Genomic DNA, 17,375 nt, shown 5'->3' with positions numbered 1-17,375 from the left:
TGAAAATAGACGCCATGGTTAAAAAGGGTTCACCAGTTATTGTCTATATTGTGATATAGACAATAACTGCTATGTTGTAATAAATTTAGACATATGATTTATTTCAGTAATAAGGCTGCACCTCTTTCAATGCAACAGCAGGTGTCAGTAGTGAGCCATGAAGTGTTGAACTTCCTGTTAGGAATAACATGATAAAAAAAATCTGTTTTTTTAGCTGATAGTTCTGTATCTACAGTCTTAAAATAAAATCCAACTATTTTGTTGCTTTCAATGAAATCACCAATTTTTAAAATAATTATTGAATCAATAAAATAAAAGGAACAAAAAGTTCATCTTAAAAATGTCATAAATGTCAAAAGGTTGAACATTCTCTGCAGCAGTCAGCGTCGCATCACCTCCTCTGATGGAAACTAATGACGCTTGGAGAGAGGACAGCGGGTTAAAACGTGAACTTAATCCTGGCTGTGAGAGTACCAGCCAGGTCAGAACCTGCTGGTGTTGGAGGTTTTCCCACCACCAGTCCTGCAGCAACAGGAGAGGAAAGAAACTAAACACATGAACACGTCCTGAGAACCAGAACTCAGACCCAACTGAACTCCAATGTGTGGCGTTTTTGGACCTTCAGACATAAACCTGATGGATTTCTGGACGTTGTCCTGCTTTGGACTCCTGAGCGAAGCAGGAACTTTGAGTTGGATCCGTTTTCTGCTGCATTTCCTCCTCATCAGAGGCAGCAGATCAGCAGCCGCCGCCATGTCGGATGTTGTTTTGGAAAGCCAAAGGAATGCAATCAGACTGAGTCGGGACCTGAAGGTACTGAAGATTATATTGGTGAAAACCCAGTAGCGTGGTGAACCAGAGTCAGAACCACCTGATCCAGTCCAACCAGCTAATCGGGAACACGCAGGTGAGTCTCGACTCATCCCCCAACATCTGCACCTTTCCTCACTGACGGTTTGCTCTGCAGACAAACGGAGACGAGGAAGAATCCGCCCAAGGCTCCCGAAGGTAAAACCAAAGACGGAGAACGTCCCCAATGCTGCTGTGGTGACTTTACACCAGAACAACTCAAATCGACCAACATCTGGAGGTTAAAGGTCAGAGAAAACTCAGCTTCTTTTGACTTTACCCTACACTGTAAAAAAAGTTTTTACAGGAAAACTCTGTCAGCTATGGTTCACAGAGGTTTCCTGTGAAAATGATAGAATAATAGATTTAAGAGTTCACAGCTGAATTACATTGATGATCTGTTAAGTCTACAAAAGTTAAATGTTAATATAACAAGAATCAGTAAAACGTGCAGAATAAAGTCAAATATGGTTTGTATTTTCAAAAACAACTGCAGGAAAAAACTGCAAAAAAAATGGATTTTTTTCCAGCATCTGAATGTCATATTATCAGAATATCTCTGTTTCTTACCAACATTTGTAGTTTTAACACATACATTCGATTATTCTCACATATTATTGCAGTAAAAACAACAAAAGCATTATATTGACAGTTTGCAAAGTTTTCTGTGAATTAAATATTTTACAGTATTTTCCTGTTGTGATTTTATAGTTGTTGTGCAAATTTTACAGCCATTTTTAACAGCTGTGACTGTTTCTGAGCAGGTTTGATAATGAGGATTGATTGATTGATTGATTGATTGATTAGGTTTTGGCTTCATCATGTCCAGTAAAGGAAGAAACTTGGCAGAGGTGAGGAACCTCCTTCAGTCCTGCAATGGATTCAGCTCAGAGCAGACCAAGCAGTTCTATGACAGCGAGGAGGAAACGTACGTAAAACCTGAAAGACTGAAACCCTGAAAACCTGCTGCTCAGGAAAAAGCAAACACAAACCTAAACTTCTGGCATGAATGTTAATTTAAAACAGTTATAAATTTCTTTATTCCACTTAAAAATTTAACATGAAACTAATTTTTAAACAAAACATAAAAACAAAAATACATTTTTAAATCACTGACCTGATGAGGAAGTAATTCATGAAGTGTTTGATTAGCATTCTACTCAGCATGCTAATGATGCTATCTGTCCATTAGCATGACATTCACAGTGCTAAGACTACATTAGCCAAAAGTTACTGCTCCAAACAGTCCTGGATATTCTTCCAGATATCCATATCTGGAAGAACTGCAATGTTTTTGTGATATTTTATTTCTGCACTATGTTCTCATCCAATCACCTCCCAGCAGTTAAAAGCCAGCCCGTTTTCCCCTCCTTTTCAGATCCTTCTGTTCTCTTCATGTCGATTGTTTTTCCTAGCATCGCTTCGTTGTTCCTTCAGTTAGTAAATATCGGTCAGGCCTTTTCTTCTGTCTGCACTCGGGTTTGATTCCATGAGACACAAGTAGAAAGTTGTTGTTGTTTTTGTGTTATTTTAAAAAATGAGCAGATTAAAAATCCAAAGTGGAGCTGCTGAGACAACCAGCAGGCTGATTCTACTAAAACTTCTGGATTTCCAGGCTGAATCTGGTTCTACTGGAGGTTTCCTTTCTACTGTTACCACATACATGCTCAGCATGAATTCAGTGAATCGGATCAAACTGAACCAGCTTTCATATGTGGGTTGAGTTAAAAGTGTTACCTCTGTGAACTTTGACCCCTGCAGGACTTTGTGGATACGTTGGCGTTCCGCGCTCCACATCAGCTCATTGATCTCCTGGTGGCCAACTTCTCCGGAGACCGAGGGACAGTTTGGGTTCTGGATGTGGCCTGCAGCACCGGACTGGTGGCTAAACTGGTGAGCTTTCCTTTTTCCTCTCAGGTCGTAAAGCAGGTGAAATATGACGGTGCTGTGCTGTAAACACATCAATCTATTTTATTGGGATTTTATGGTGCAAAATTATGCAGTGGAAGAAAAAGGTTTTCAATTTTTACCGCCCCATTTACTATGATGCTCCAAATTGTTAGCCAGTGTCTAGAGTTTATCCACTCTGCAGCTAGCTACTTATCTGATTAATGAGCAGTCTGGGCTACAAGTGACAAGGACACCGCTAGCTAACATTAGCTTTGGAGAGGCTAGTGACTAGCTTGGCTTGTGTGGTCACCCACTGGATTGACTTCTTCTGCTGTCCATTTGCACAGATAGGCTAGCATTAGCATTGTATTAGTTGCCGATAGCATTGGTTAAGCCAGTGGTTCCCAAACCTTTTCTCCTGGGCCCCCCCAGTGGTTTCCAAACACTTTCTGGGTCCCCCCTGTGGATTACAATAGGGAGAGTTGGACTGACGCCCCCTGTGTGTGTCATCCATCCCGCGCCCTCCCTGCAATGGCACGCTGCCCCCCATAGGGGGAACGCCCCACACTTTGAGAACCTCTGGGTTAAGCTAGCATTACTCAAGAATCGGCTGATGTTAGCATTGGATAGACAGGTGTTAGCATTGGACAGTTTGGTATTAGCCTTGAATCAGTTGGCATTAGCATTGGTTAGTCTGGCATTACACTTGCATAGATTTTTGTTTATTTCAAAAGGGACGATGCACATCGCATAATATGCCAGAGTTAGCCACAATGGCTAGCTTTCAGCTCTCAGATTGATGTTAGCATCAGATAGATTGATGTTAGCATCGGATAAACTAGCATTACTTTTGTTACCCTTAGTGTTAGGCCTACCTAAGGGACAAAGGAAAGTTTATCAAGAAAAATGATTGTCATTCAATATCTGTTAGCGTTACACGTTGCACTGTTATTTGTTTTTAGATAGAATTTACTGGAATCCAATGGGACACCGAGCATAGACATGCCAAAAATTACTGAGCTGAAGGCTAAAGAGCGATTCCACTTAATTTTTTACTAGATTATTCTACAATAAATGTATTTAAAAATTAGTTTTTGATTATTGAAATGTTTAGTTGAATTGGGAACGCAGTAATTCTGGTGCAGCAGAGACATCTACAGGTTGGACTGGAGTTTCTCCACCTGGAAGGAGAAGAACGTTGCATTGAAATGATTTTTATTTCCTTAGCTCAGTTTTATGACGTCAAACTTTAATATCTCGTTTCAGATGTTTAAGTTGGGATTCAGGAACTTTGTTGAAGTGGACTGCAGCGAACGAATGTTGGAGGAAGCTGCAAAGACCAAACTCTACCAGGAGCCCCAACAAGCCCTGCTGGGAACAGAACCACTTCCTGCTCAGACTGGTGACTGCTGATCTCCTTCCTGCTTCACACACACCCAGCAGGGCTCAGGTTTCACACTCTTCCTCTTTGCTGGTTCCAGGTACGTTTGATCTCGTGATTCTGGTCGGGGGCCTCGGCGTTGGTTTTGCTCCAGTCAGCGTAATCAGGGAGCTCTGCGACGCAGCCAAACCAGGTGCTGACATCATGTAGCACCAGCAGGAATGCTGGAAACCCAAAAACTGTCCATTTCCTCTCTACAGGAGGTTTAATCTGCTTGGCGAGAGGCAACCACAGTTCAGCTGAGAAAGAGTTTGGTACAAATCTGGAGGGAGAGCTGCAGCTGCTGGAGGATGGCGGGCTGTGGAGTCGAGTCGCCGTCCAAAAGGTGGAGCGCTACATGCTGGACCCTCAGGTGGAGGCCAGCAGGCGGGACGAGGGCCCGGTGTACATCACCGGGAGCCTTTACCTCTACCAGAAGACCTGCAGCTCAGACGTAAACAGCCAGAACAAAAAATATGATGTGAACAGCTACTATTTACTGTTAGAAACTAATAAAACAGGAATGCCACTTGTTAGAGATTTTTTAGTTATCATTTTTATTATTACTTTAGATCAATATTCAGTCTAATGTTAATCAATATTCAGTCTAATGTTAATCAGTAGTGATGTGATGTGCTAAAACTTTTTGATCGCCGTGTTGATTATCTGTGTTCCTGTGAACTGATTGTTCCCTCCACCCTTGGAAGAAATGGCTCTCAAGGGAAAGAGCCTGATGACCTGAGTGTTAGATGGAGCTGCCATCTGTTTTATCTTTCCTGACTTTTGTTTTCCCAAACAAAAGGCTCTGGCAGAGAGAGGGCAGAACGCTCTGTGAACGACTCGGAGGAGCAGTTTGCTGAGTTTTCTCCTTTTGCAAGCGTTTGGCCATAAAATTCATATACGTTGTCTGTGGTTCTTTTAAGTAGGTTCAAGAAAAATACCTATCATTTTTGGTGCCGAAACCCAGGATCTCTCATACCCGATCACTGTCAGGCAGAGGAAGACGCGCTGAAACCGTGCACGGCCAGAGTCAACAGGACCTGGGAAGAAAGATCCAGGAGGCAAAATTCTTCGCTGGGTCAGCGACGTAGACTTTGTCTGCCAACGGCGGAGTGATGAGATCCAACAGGATGACACGAAAACGACAGAAACGTAGGTGAATTTTAAAGAGCTATATCTAGAGGTTTGAGAATCCTTGTCAAATGGCGTTTTGGCTAAAAATCTGTAAAGTTCTTAGGAAAGAAGAGGTGCTTCTAAAGCCCCTCTCTGATTGAGGAGACCCCATAAGGGCAGATCCTCATGCGGATAGGAAGTTTTGTCATTGCTGCTTTGTTGATGTGTGTGAATGAAGGAGTGAATGGTGCTTCTCTCTCTTCTCCCTCTCTCAATGATATAATCCTAGGTTGGATGTTCCTTTGGTTGATTTCAGCCTCTAAATTTGGATTATTTCAATCTTCTTTTAGTGTATTTAAGTAAATTAAAGTCAGTTTGTTTATTTTTTAAATGTTAACTTTTTTTATTTTTTAACTAAGGACCAGTTACATTTCTGCAGCAGTTAAGTCCCGTTCATGGACAAATAAGGGCACTTCCTGGTCATTATCTAACATCCGTGAGGCCACAAGGGGGCGGAGTCTCCTCCTGAAGGACCATTTCAGGGAGGAGAGGAGGCTGCAGGGATGTCTCACTCCAACCACATTTCTGAAGACGACAGACACCGATCACCAACGCAAACACTCTCCATAAAAATGATTTTAACAAAATAAAAATACCTTTTTACAAATTAAATATAAGTAAGAAGAGAGGGTTTATATCAAGCATGTCTCAAATAAATCAATAATCTACAAATTGATCAAAGACTGGAGCTGTATTGTCAAAGAATTGTCTATTTTTTTTATTATTTTTGTCAGGAAAGCTGAAAATGATAGAATCACTCTTTCATACAAACAAGCTCTTGTGAAAACGTTCCTCCCCTTTATGATCAAATAAATATCAATATTGGGTCAAGATAACCTGAATGAATATAAAAAGCTGTTTTCAAATGATGATTTAATTTATCATGGGGGAAAACTCTATCCAAATCAATCCTGGCTTTAAGGAAAAAAGTGATAGCCCAATTGTGTAATCAGAAATTACCTAAAGCTTGTCAGTAAATATAACAAGTGTTGTTCTGTTGTTTATAGAAAAGTATAATCTCAAGTTTTAGAAAAATAAAAGCAGAAAACAAAAACATAATTTTGTATATTGTCTTTTCTATTAACTTCCTGAGGGGATTAAAATAAATGTTAATACAATTAATATTAATGTGTCCATACATGTAATCACTCAAACACAGTCACGAATAAAAATATATTATTCTGGGGCAGCTCCAGGCCTGGAGGGCCTCCTGCAACTTTTAGATGTCTCAACTTCAACACACCTGAGTCAAACACTGAGGCCGTTAGCAGAACCTGACTGCACTGAGGAGGAGATTCAGCTGCTGGATTCAGGTGTGTTGGACCAGGGAGACGTTAGAGCTGCAGGACTCGGACCTCCAGGACCAGGATTGCCCAGCCCTGATCTAGACACAAACACCATCCATCCATTTTCCATCACGCTTGTCCCTATGGGGTCGGGAGGGTTGCTGCTGTCTCCAGCGCACCTGGATCCAATGATGGCTCATTAGAGGCCTAAGAGGAACATTGACATGCTGAAAAGGTTGTTACTACCACCAGGGAGAAAACTGAAACATGCAGGATGCTGGACCTCCAGGTCTGACTTTGGGGACCCCTGGTTTAGAGAAACCAATTAACCTGCAAACTCCATGCAGAAAGACCTGAGACTGGGAATTGAACCCAGGACCTTCTCGCTGTAAGGCAACAGTGCTACCAACTGTGTCACTGTGCAGCCCAACACAAACACTAATTGTTGGATAATTCAATTCAAACATACTTTATTTATTCTAAAATGAAATTAATCGTATAGTGTAAGCTTAATTACTTAACTGAAACCTGTAATAAAAATAAAAAAAAAATTATTGTAACTTCATTTCAGAAAAACAACCTTATCGTTCTCCACGCAGTGAGTCATTACCCCGCACAGACGATCTTCGTGCAGTCTCCTCTCGGCAGCTCCGCGCAGTCTCCCTGCATCCCCAGCATCCCTGCGCAGTGAATCAGACTGATCGACCCACCGAGGCGGACTGAGCGGACCGACGCTGCTCCGTCAGCGGACACATGAAGGCTTCCTTCCCCCGGGCCAGAGGCGTGTTTTCGGTGATTCCTCCCTGCTGGTTTCCCTCCTTTATGGATGTGAAGTAACAGCGGGCGGCAGCGAGTCGGTTCCTCCTCCATCTCTGCGCTTCTTTCGGCCAGGATCCAAGCCTCCTCTGAACCACAAAATGGCGGACATCATCGAGCTGGGACCCGCCTACGGTGAGAACCGGGCCGGAGTCCGATCCTTTTCGCAATTTAACACCAAAACTCTCCTTTTTGAATGCTCCAAATGTGTGTAATTTGTGTTTTAAAAGCGTTTTGGGGAAAACATCAGGTGTTTAGGAGGGAAATGATCCGTGCCATGTTGATAAATCACCTGCAGCCGTTGAGGTCGCCTCTCCAGGCCTGGATATTCCTCTGAGTTTGACGCTAGTGATTTTTAAACATGATCAGAATATCATTAATAATGTTTACCTGCGTGTAGATGATGGATAGATCATGGAGGCTCCCCTGCTGTCAGGAACATTTCAAAGGAACAGCGTCATCATTCCTGAAGAATTAAACATGAAACGTTTATTGATTTGTGACGTGATTGATTGTGTCAATTCGACCCCACGGATGGTTTAAAAACAGCCCAAACTCGGGTGGGTTAAAAAAAAAAAAAAAAAAAACAGGGCGCGTTCCCACGCACAGTCTGCCGCCCTCTCGTGCGTGCGCGTCGCGTGCCAGTAACGGGTGGGTAGAGGCTGACGTCATGTCTGTTCCCTGCGACAGAGGAATGATCTGTCCTTATAAACCCATCTTTGTCCCGCTGGAGTTGTCGCTGCTGACGCGGAGGAATAATCTGTTTTCTGGGGATGAGGCGGTCCAGAACCGGACCAGATTCATTTTAAACAGCAGAATCTTGAACAATCCAGTAAATACTGATATAAACTGAATTTCTGAAGCGCCCTTGTCCTATGAAGTCATTGCTGCTTGGTCTTTGAAGACATTGGACGGAGATGAGATTAGGGATCATTTAATCCAAAACAGGTCTGTTAAACCAGGGAACCTGGGCCGATCCGGGCATGGGTCTAGTTCTAGGTTTGGTTTTCTAACCTAAAATCAGGTTAAAGTGACTCATTTCTGATGTTGAAGCTGCTAAAGAAAAACATAAATCCTGGATTATTAAGCGATGGATGATTAATCCTCCCTGGATTGAGAGACTTGGGGTGTCGAAGTGGAAGCCCTGCTCTGCAGAGCCAGAAAGCTCAGTTTATTGTGGCAGTTTAGCATAGCACTGCAGCGAGCAATTATTTTAGTAATTTACTAATTGGACAAAATAAAGTCAGGTTCTGACTTCAAGCTTCTTTTCTGACTTAAAGACAAAACACAAAAAAGAACATTTAAGTAAATTAACTCAGTTTTTAGATTTTATTGCTTAAAATGTTTCAACTCTTATTAAATCCAACTAACTACTGCAAATACTTTAAACTTGAAATATAAACTCTACATATTTAATTTAAATTAAGATAAAAGCAACAAATAGAAGGTTTCATCTCATGCCATCAATCTGCTGCTTTATTTCACACTAGTTTTCTTTTGTTACATTTCCCACCCTGTTAGCTAGCACCCTGCCAGCTAACCGCTACGAGCTGCTACATGTAGCATTCCTCCTAGTCCTACATGTGGAACATGACAGACTATCTCACATTCAGGTAAACGTGCCCAACAAAGCCAACATAAACGGCGCCTGTCATCGACTGCGGTCAACTTGGATGTCTGCAGCGGCTATTTCCTGTTCGGCTACATTAACAGCGCGCTATCGTAGAAGCTAATTTTACTGTCGTTCCAGTTTAGCTTAAAATGTTTCCACACTTTAATCGTTTTTTAGCAAGCTTCATTTTGTAACTCTACCTCTCCTTCCACAGCTAAAAATAGCGCTTAGCTTAGCATATATGTCATCGCATTAGCATAGGTGTTAGCATTATTGTGCAACATGAATAATCTTCCAGCCAGACTTCAGAGCGCTGAACAGTTTAAGTGTTTGTTACAGTATATTTAATGAAACTTTGAAGCAGAACATCTGAGAACATCAGCTAAGACTGGACTTTGACTAGGCCATTCTAACTTATGAATCTGCAGTGGTCCAAGTCATCCCATAATGTCTCTAATTATGGTTTAAAATCTCAAAATGGTGACTTTCTGTTGAGTTTTTATTTTTTCTTTCATGGTGGAAAATCTTGTCTGTGGAAATGAACTTCCACAGAAATGAGAGAAAATGTGAAGTTTATGGGGTGTGAATATTTCTGCACATTATTACCTAAAACGAAAAGTTTTTGCTCCCCTGCTTTAAGTAGAAGCTGTTTAATGACGCGTTTACAGACCAGGAGAAACCTGGGAGTTCTGATGCATTCATGGAACAAGAAGTAAAATCTGATTTTTAACAGGTTACTGATCAATTCTGGACCGAATACAGAAAGTTATCACACCCTCTCTGGTCAGGTTTAAATCGGATCAGCGGCAGCAGAACAAAATCATTTTCAGGAAATGTTTTGAATAATTCATTATAAATATGGTGGAAAAGTTCTGAAATATAACAACTTTTCAGCTGACAGCTCTGTGAAAATCATCTTCTTGATGTAAAATTATGTTTTCATCGTCTTGAGAAAAATGAACATTTTGGAGAAGCATACTGCAGCTGAGACGGTGGGATCCGGCCCAAAACAACATCCAACCAATCAGAAACTACTTCACTCAAACGAAACATTACAGAGAATCAGGAGGTTTTTCAGCGGCAGAATCAGTGAATCGCACACACACACACACACACACACATACTCTCAGCTCGTGTGTGTGTGTGTGTGTTGCTAAGCAGTGAGCTGAGCTGTTTCAACTCTTCCCAAACATGACATCATCCGCTGGAGTCTGAATGAAAGCCGGAAACGGAGGAAAGCTTTCAGGCTTTTAATGGCTGCAGCAACGCAGCGATCGGCTGCAGCGATCGGCTGCAGCGATCGGCTGCAGGTTGTGTTATTCTGATGCAGATGAGTTTGAAACGTTGCAGTTTTGTATTTTTTACACGTTTAAATCGGCCGTTCGTCTGGTTTTATTTCCGCGCTGCAGTCAGGTTGTTGCAGGTCTCAGTGAAGCTGCAGCAGTGAGTCTCATGAGGCGCATCAGGACAACAAGGCTGCACTGTATGCTGTAAACAAAGGCCTGCTCTCCTCTTCATCATCACCATCTTCCTCAACTCTGAGCAGTTAAATCCTCACTAGTAGTTTCCATGCAGAGTTTGGTTCAGTCATTTTCCAGCTTTATTTTCCTGTTTTCAACGTAAAAATCTTCCCAGTTTAAGTTTTCTTTCTCCAAACATATCGGATTCATCTACTGATTAAATACTGAAGTTGTCCTCATGTTACAAAAATCCAGATGAAAAGAAACAAAAACAGGATGGAACCAGAGGTCTGTCATGATTTTTCAAGCCTAAAGCCAGGGTCAAAGGTCAACCCAAGGTTTCTAACAGTAGCTTTAACCAAAACATCAAAGAGTCCAAAGATCTCCTGTTACAGGAGCAACGATAATTACTTCCAGTTTCCTTCATTTAATTAAAGGAAACTGTCACTGTGCAGACGGTACGCAGACGGTACGCAGACGGTACGCAGACGGTACATCCACATATCATCCACATAGACATTCGTGTCGTCGGGGTCGAGGCGTTGACAGACTGTCCACTGCGTCTTTACGCTGATGATGCTCTGATGGACGTCTAACCTTCATCAGTGTCGCACAATATCTGTTGGATATATTGGAATTGAAAACATGATTTATTGAATGACCTCTAACTGTCCTCTGTGTCTCCGTCCAGCCATGTCCCCGGTGTTGGCGGGCTTCCTTGGAGCTGGTGTCCTGGTTCTGGTGGTGGTGGTTCTGGTCCTGCTGTGGTCGTTCTGTCAGCGCCGGTACCTCCGGGTTACCGGGCGCTACAAGCTGCACGGCGACCGATACTGCGACGCAGAGGACCCCCCGTACAAATTCATCCACATGCTGAAGGGGATCAGCATTTACCCAGAATCCCTCAGCGGCAGCAAGCGGATCGTCCGTGGAATCCGCCGCGCCGACCGGTCGGAGCGTGACGGCGAGCGCGGCGGTTCGGCCGGCGGCGCGGCGGGCCGAGGAATGGTCCTGGTGGACGCAGAGAACAACATCCTGGACGTCCCGGGCCAGCTGCAGATGAGTCACCTGGTCCCGCCCTCCGGGTCGGGCCCCGCCCACAGCCAGGCCCGGCTGGAGAGGGCGCTGCCGGTTCGCGCCGACTACTGCTGCCTGGACAGCAGCTCGGCCGCCAGCAGCCAGACCAGCAGCAAGACGGCGTCGCCCTTCACCCCCGCCTCCTCCGAACCGGAACCAGAACTAGAACCCAACCTGGGCTCCATCAGCCTCAGCGTCGACTACAACTTCCCCAAGAAGGCGCTGGTGGTGACGGTGGTGGGGGCCCGGGGCCTCCCCGCCGTGGACGAGCAGGCCGGCAGCTCGGACCCCTACGTGAAGATGACCATCCTGCCGGAGAAGAAGCACCGCGTCAAGACCCGCGTGCTGAGGAAGACGCTGGACCCCATCTTCGACGAGACCTTCACCTTCTACGGCGTGGCCTACAGCGCGCTGCCCGACCTCACGCTGCACTTCCTGGTGCTCAGCTTCGACCGCTTCGCCCGCGATGACGTCATCGGAGAGGCCGTGGTCCCGCTGAAGGGCGTGGACCCGAGCACCGGCCGGGTCCACCTGAGCCAGCAGATCACCAAGAGGAACATGCAGGTGAGCAGGAACCTGCTGTTAGCTTAGCGTTAGCATGGAGCCGGGCTGCTCGGTCAGCTGCTCTGCTTCAGACAGAAATATGAACAGATTCTCTGATTTTAGTTCTGATCAGAACCGACTGGGTCAAATCAGAGGTTCAGGAACTGAACCAACATAAAACACAAACAGAACTGTTTAAAATTCATCTGGGGTGTTTAAAACAAACTAAAAACTTCACAGAAGGAGATTTTTACTCATCACTGGAAGAACTGATGGGGAGGCTGATGATTGGTGGTAAAATCTGATTATTGGTGGTGAAGGTTGATTATTGGTCCTCATCCTCTCGGTCTGTGTTCTCAGTGTGAGAGTCGTGGCGAGCTGCTGGCCTCGCTGTCCTACCAGCCCGTGTCCCACCGCCTCAGCGTGGTCGTCCTGAAGGCCAGACATCTGCCCAAGATGGACATGACGGGCCTGTCAGCCAGTGAGTCCAACCAGGGAGACACTCAGCAGTTCAACACAGGACTTCTCCCTCAGACATGAATCTAGATCTGAAGGGTTTTATTATCCATCCTGTCGCCATCGGTAGCAACCAACTAACCAGAGCCAGCTCAGCTAGCATTCGCTCAACACGAACTTTTAAAACCCAACTGTAACTCAGGTTTTCATTATTAGTCCAGTTTTATGCTCCTCTCATGATTATTTATATTCATGGCAAAAACACAAAACAAGAAATGAGCAGGAAAGTAAAATTCATGGCTGATTGATTCTGATGCGTTTTTGTTTTAGGAATAATGAAGGTTCTTCAAGAAGTTTCTGAAACTACAACAGACGGAGCCAGATTACGAGATTATTTTTATAGTACAAGAATAAACTCATAATATTGGCAGAAAAAAGATATAAAATTATGAATAAAGTCATTTTAAAGAGAAATTACGACTTTATTTTCCTATTATTAACGATGTTATCCTCGTAATGTTACGACTTTCTTGTATTCTTATGACTTTATTTTCCTGGTGTTGCAACTTAATTCTATAGTTTCACATTATTCTTGTAATATTTCAATTTTATTCTCATATTTTTCTTTAATCTCTATTGCAACTTTGTCCTTAAATTATGACTCTATGCTCGTATTTTGAGTCCTAATTCTCTTAAATAAATTTTAAAAACATAATAAAAATACACATTTTGTTTCACCTTTAAAATTAATATATAGCATTTCTTCATTAGTTTGGTTTTTATTCCACTTTTGTCAAAAAGGCGTCACTTGTTTTCTACTTTGATTCTAATTTGACATTTAAAATATAAATATTTGCTGAAAATAAAACCAGTTTTTCTGTCTTGTCTAAATCCAGTGTGTAATAAAGAGGAAGGGCAGGTTGTGTTATCCTGATCCTCTGCAGCTCATCTTCTTCTTCTTCTACGCTCAGATCCGTACGTGAAGGTGAACGTTTTCTACGGCCGTAAGCGCATCGCCAAGAAGAAGACGCACGTGAAGAAATGCACGTTGAACCCGGTCTTCAACGAGTCCTTCATCTACGACATCCCGCCCGAACTGCTGCCCGACGTCTCCGTGGAGTTCCTGGTGGTGGACTTCGACCGGACCACCAAGAACGAGGTCCTGGGCCGCCTGCTGCTGGGCCTGCACAGCCCCTGCCCCTCTGGCGCCTCCCACTGGCGGGAGGTGTGTGAAAACCCGCGCAGGCAGATCTCCAAGTGGCACAACCTGAGCGACTTCTGAGGAAGAGGAGGAGGAGGAAGCAACTGAGACTCTACCAGTGATCCCTACTGGGAAACAAAGACTCAGTGTACAGCTCTCACACACACACACACACACACACACACACACACACACACACACACACGTAACCAGATGTGCAACACACACACCGCTGTGATGATAGTCCAACTCTCCGTCTCTTTTATCTCTTTGCCACCAAAACGTTTTGCAAGTTTAAGAAAAAATCCTGCAGTTTCATTTGAAAAGAAAAGAGGGCGGGTCCAACGCGATTTAAAAAGAAGAAGAAGAAACGGCTCCCCTCATCCTGCAGCTCGCTGCATGTCTGTGAAGCTCCGAGCTGCAGAGATCCTCCGACGTTGCGACGCTCCACTGCGCAGAGAAAACTCCCTCTGTTTTCAGCATGCTCCCCGCCTGCGACGGTCCGGGTTCTGTCCCGCTCCAGAACTTTCCCAGAATCCTAAAGATGCTGGGTTTCATCCCGGCCGCGTCCCAGCCCCAAAGTGCTGCAGCGAAAACCTGCGGACTGATCCCAGCTGATGTAACATACCTGATTTATCCTGGAGGCTGAAGCCGAGGCCAGATGTTCCACTCAACATCTTCAACCAAAATCACTCGGATCTGCTTGTGATCCTTGTTTTAACTGTTTCAGTCCCACAGCTTCTTCCTGATTCACACTGAATCATCAGATCCTCACATACTTTCTCTCTAATTATGAGTTTATTACAAATTTTCTGCAAAAGAAAATCATCATAAACATTGGGTTTAAGTGATGCTAACTCCCACCTGCAGGGGGCGGTGTTTCTTACTCAATGTCAGGTTAAGGATAAGACGAGTCAGAAAAATCCCGTTTTTAAAGTTCTTTAACGGATACAGGTGTTTCCGTGTGCGATCTGTTTGCTTCCTATTGGGTTTTTTCTTCTATATGTAGTTTTTGGAAGGAAAAAAAGTAGCATCAGAAAATTTGCTATTTTGATTGCAAAAAATGACAAACCAACCATGAAAACCTGGGGAACTGATGGATGGTGTCAGGATGAATATTCAGAGGAGCCTTTGCCTGTCTTTGGGTTCATCATTTAGAAAACAGTGAAACTGTAAAGTACAATGAGAATGTTGCTGTTTTTTATTTAAAGGCTTGGTACTATGTATTTTCGGGGCACCCGGTGCCATTTTATATAATCAAGTAACTTTAACTTCAGTTATCAAAATGCTGTCAAATTTAACTTCCAAATTTAACGCCTTGAAATTGGGCCTCCGTCTTTTTAAAAACTCCTCATCTTCCTGAAGCTCCGCCTCCAGGAAGTCATCCCAACATGGCTCCTCTGTTAAACCTTTAACATTTTTACCAGCGTTGCTCTGAGAAGTAGCTCCTATGAGCTCAGCAGGTGTTTGCTAATTGCTTCTGGCTAGTCTGAAGGAGTGGAGGAGGAGCTGCATCTTGGAGGCGGGGCTAGGTCCAACCAGATGTTTTGCGCAGCTGAATGGTTGCCATGGAGATTAAAAGATTCATGAAAGAATCAAAGCAACACTCCAGGTTTGTTTCTGATGAGGATAAAATTATAACATGACGGAAACATCAAAAAAGTTGATTTTACATAAAACGCCCCTTTAATCCAGATAAAAAGGAAACATGTCAGAGTGGTTCTGGACTGGAAACAAGTCCCAGGTGGGTTCTGGTCGCTCAGACCAGGAAGCAGTAGGTCCAGTTAAATCAACCAGTTAAATCAATTACACTTTTGATGCAAAGTTGACACGTTTAATGGACTTTTAAGGCTACTTTGCATGAAAGTTATTTAATGAAAAGTTGGCACTTCATGACAACAGCCGTAGACATTTCTGAAGACTCCTTCATGTTTATGGCAGATGTTTTGTTATACGAAGAGTTACCGAAAGTCTAAAGTAAAACCTCTGGATGTTTCCCGTTTGTTTTTAATCCCAGTTCATTAATAAACAAGCCCACCAGAGGGCGCCCTTCTTTACTAACGACTTAAAAACTCCTGAATATATTCAGATTTTAATCAGGCTGTTTAAGATTAGCAGTTTATTTGTGTTTATTTTGAACTTTATTATCCGGGTTTTAAGTTTTATCCCGCAGATAAATGAATTTTTGACCTTTTCCTGGGGACTCAGCCTCATCTGTACTCTGCTTCACCCAGTCCGGCTCCTTCCCTCCTCCCTGTTTACCCTTGTGAGCGATCCGCCACCAGATGGCGCCATTTCCCCGCTTGGCTCTGTGAACAGAGAAGCCACAGTTTGGGTTTAGCGCTGACTGCTGATGCAGAGTTTAATCTGAGTTTAACGTTAATCCAGCCGCAGCTGCTCCACAAACATTAACTCGTGTAAATTTGCGCCTCACCTGAACATTTTGAAGCTGAACGGCTTTCCTGTGAGCGGTGCTCCCTGCAGACCAACAGACTGTAGATTTGTACAGATGTGAATTTGTTCGCTGGTTTCCTTCCTATCTGTTGTCCTCAGAGCTTTCGTGTGTTTGAGCGCCCCCTGCTGTAGACCTGGATGCTAACCTCTGTGTTGGGTTTGTTAACACTCAGTGGACGTGCAAATAAAAGAAAACAAGTTAGCTACGAGGGCTGCGTCGTTTCTTCTATTTTCTCTTGGTTTATTTTTTATGTTTTTCCAACAGAAAAAAATCTCCAGCCCGGTCCAAATGGGTCAGAACCAGAACATTAACAGTCAGAGCTGAGCAGAAATGAGCCTAAATAATTAAAGATGGAGGAACAGAAGTTAACCATACTAAAATGTCTAGTTTGTGTACATTTAAAAAATAAAATCGGTTACACCAAAGTCATTGTCTTGAAGTCTCGTCACGCCTGAACTAATAAAATATATTCATTCATTTTAAATGCATTTTTATCCAAAATAAGCAATATTTTCAATCCAAAATCCCTTTTCCTGCCAAATTATTGAATACGTTTCCATTCCAACTAAAATGTTAATGTTATTCAGGTTCTGGAGCTTCTAGAAATGAAGACGCTGACATTAGCGTTAGCGTCTGCTGCTAGCATGTTTAGCATTAAGATGCCAGTTTATTCTTGAAGTTTATTCTTCGCTGACAGGCTTGTATTTAAAAAAATACAATAATCTGTGTAATAGATTGTAATTTATTAATCGAAATGAAGTCCTGGCACTAATTAAAATGTGATGATGAAGAATTTCAGCTTTCCAGACTTCGTAAGCTTCATATTCTCCTCTCCATTGCATTAGATCTAGTTTGGACGCATTTCTTCACTCTGACCTGGAGAAGTTTTAATAATGTTGGGGAATTATTTTTGTAATGTCTTAACAGCGGAGGTTCGGACCATTTTCCGTACATCTTTACTGTTGTGGCATTTCCATGGTAAACGCTTATAGACAACCTGCACATGCGCAGTGTGTCAGAATACAAGGATTGTACCAACTCAGATAAATCATAGGGGTAAATACGCCAGTTTTCTAAAACTTTTCACGTTTTTAAATAGAAAAAAAAACCCTTCAGCTTTAGGGTATAAATTACAGCAAA

General features: G+C 43.2%; 2 protein-coding genes across 2 annotated transcripts; both read left to right on the top strand.

The window, feature by feature from the left end:
• The first annotated feature begins 535 nt into the window (after nucleotides 1–535).
• LOC106937251 (Williams-Beuren syndrome chromosomal region 27 protein-like) lies at nucleotides 536–6,464 on the top strand. The gene is made up of 6 exons (XM_015018659.1): nucleotides 536–1,097; nucleotides 1,657–1,802; nucleotides 2,602–2,742; nucleotides 4,006–4,141; nucleotides 4,221–4,313; nucleotides 4,381–6,464. Exons 2-6 carry the CDS (start codon nucleotides 1,671–1,673, stop codon nucleotides 4,746–4,748), a joined length of 870 nt encoding a protein of 289 aa, XP_014874145.1. The 5' UTR covers nucleotides 536–1,097; nucleotides 1,657–1,670; the 3' UTR covers nucleotides 4,749–6,464.
• An 800-nt stretch (nucleotides 6,465–7,264) lies between these two features.
• On the top strand, nucleotides 7,265–14,807 carry LOC106937254 (synaptotagmin-11). The gene is made up of 4 exons (XM_015018661.1): nucleotides 7,265–7,569; nucleotides 11,198–12,144; nucleotides 12,484–12,604; nucleotides 13,551–14,807. Exons 1-4 carry the CDS (start codon nucleotides 7,536–7,538, stop codon nucleotides 13,859–13,861), a joined length of 1,413 nt encoding a protein of 470 aa, XP_014874147.1. The 5' UTR covers nucleotides 7,265–7,535; the 3' UTR covers nucleotides 13,862–14,807.
• Nucleotides 14,808–17,375: the final 2,568 nt, after the last annotated feature.

The sequence above is a fragment of the Poecilia latipinna genome, unplaced genomic scaffold (assembly GCF_001443285.1).
Source record: "Poecilia latipinna isolate Pla-1442-1.1 unplaced genomic scaffold, P_latipinna-1.0 Scaffold2304, whole genome shotgun sequence".
Taxonomy (NCBI): domain Eukaryota; kingdom Metazoa; phylum Chordata; class Actinopteri; order Cyprinodontiformes; family Poeciliidae; genus Poecilia; species Poecilia latipinna.
Note: the sequence above shows the minus strand (reverse complement) of the source record. Positions and strands in the feature narration are given on the sequence as shown.

Bases quoted from the DNA above. Each gene is read 5' to 3' on its own strand.
- LOC106937254 (XM_015018661.1), top strand. From the start codon at position 7,536: ATGGCGGACATCATCGAGCTGGGACCCGCCTACG. The intron at 7,570-11,197 runs GTGAGAACCGGG...GTCTCCGTCCAG, and splicing joins CGAGCTGGGACCCGCCTACG to CCATGTCCCCGGTGTTGGCG. The intron at 12,605-13,550 runs GTGAGTCCAACC...TTCTACGCTCAG, and splicing joins CATGACGGGCCTGTCAGCCA to ATCCGTACGTGAAGGTGAAC.
- LOC106937251 (XM_015018659.1), top strand. From the start codon at position 1,671: ATGTCCAGTAAAGGAAGAAACTTGGCAGAGGTGAGGAACCTCCTTCAG. The intron at 1,803-2,601 runs CCCTGAAAACCT...TGTGAACTTTGA, and splicing joins TAAAACCTGAAAGACTGAAA to CCCCTGCAGGACTTTGTGGA. The intron at 4,142-4,220 runs GTGACTGCTGAT...TGCTGGTTCCAG, and splicing joins ACCACTTCCTGCTCAGACTG to GTACGTTTGATCTCGTGATT.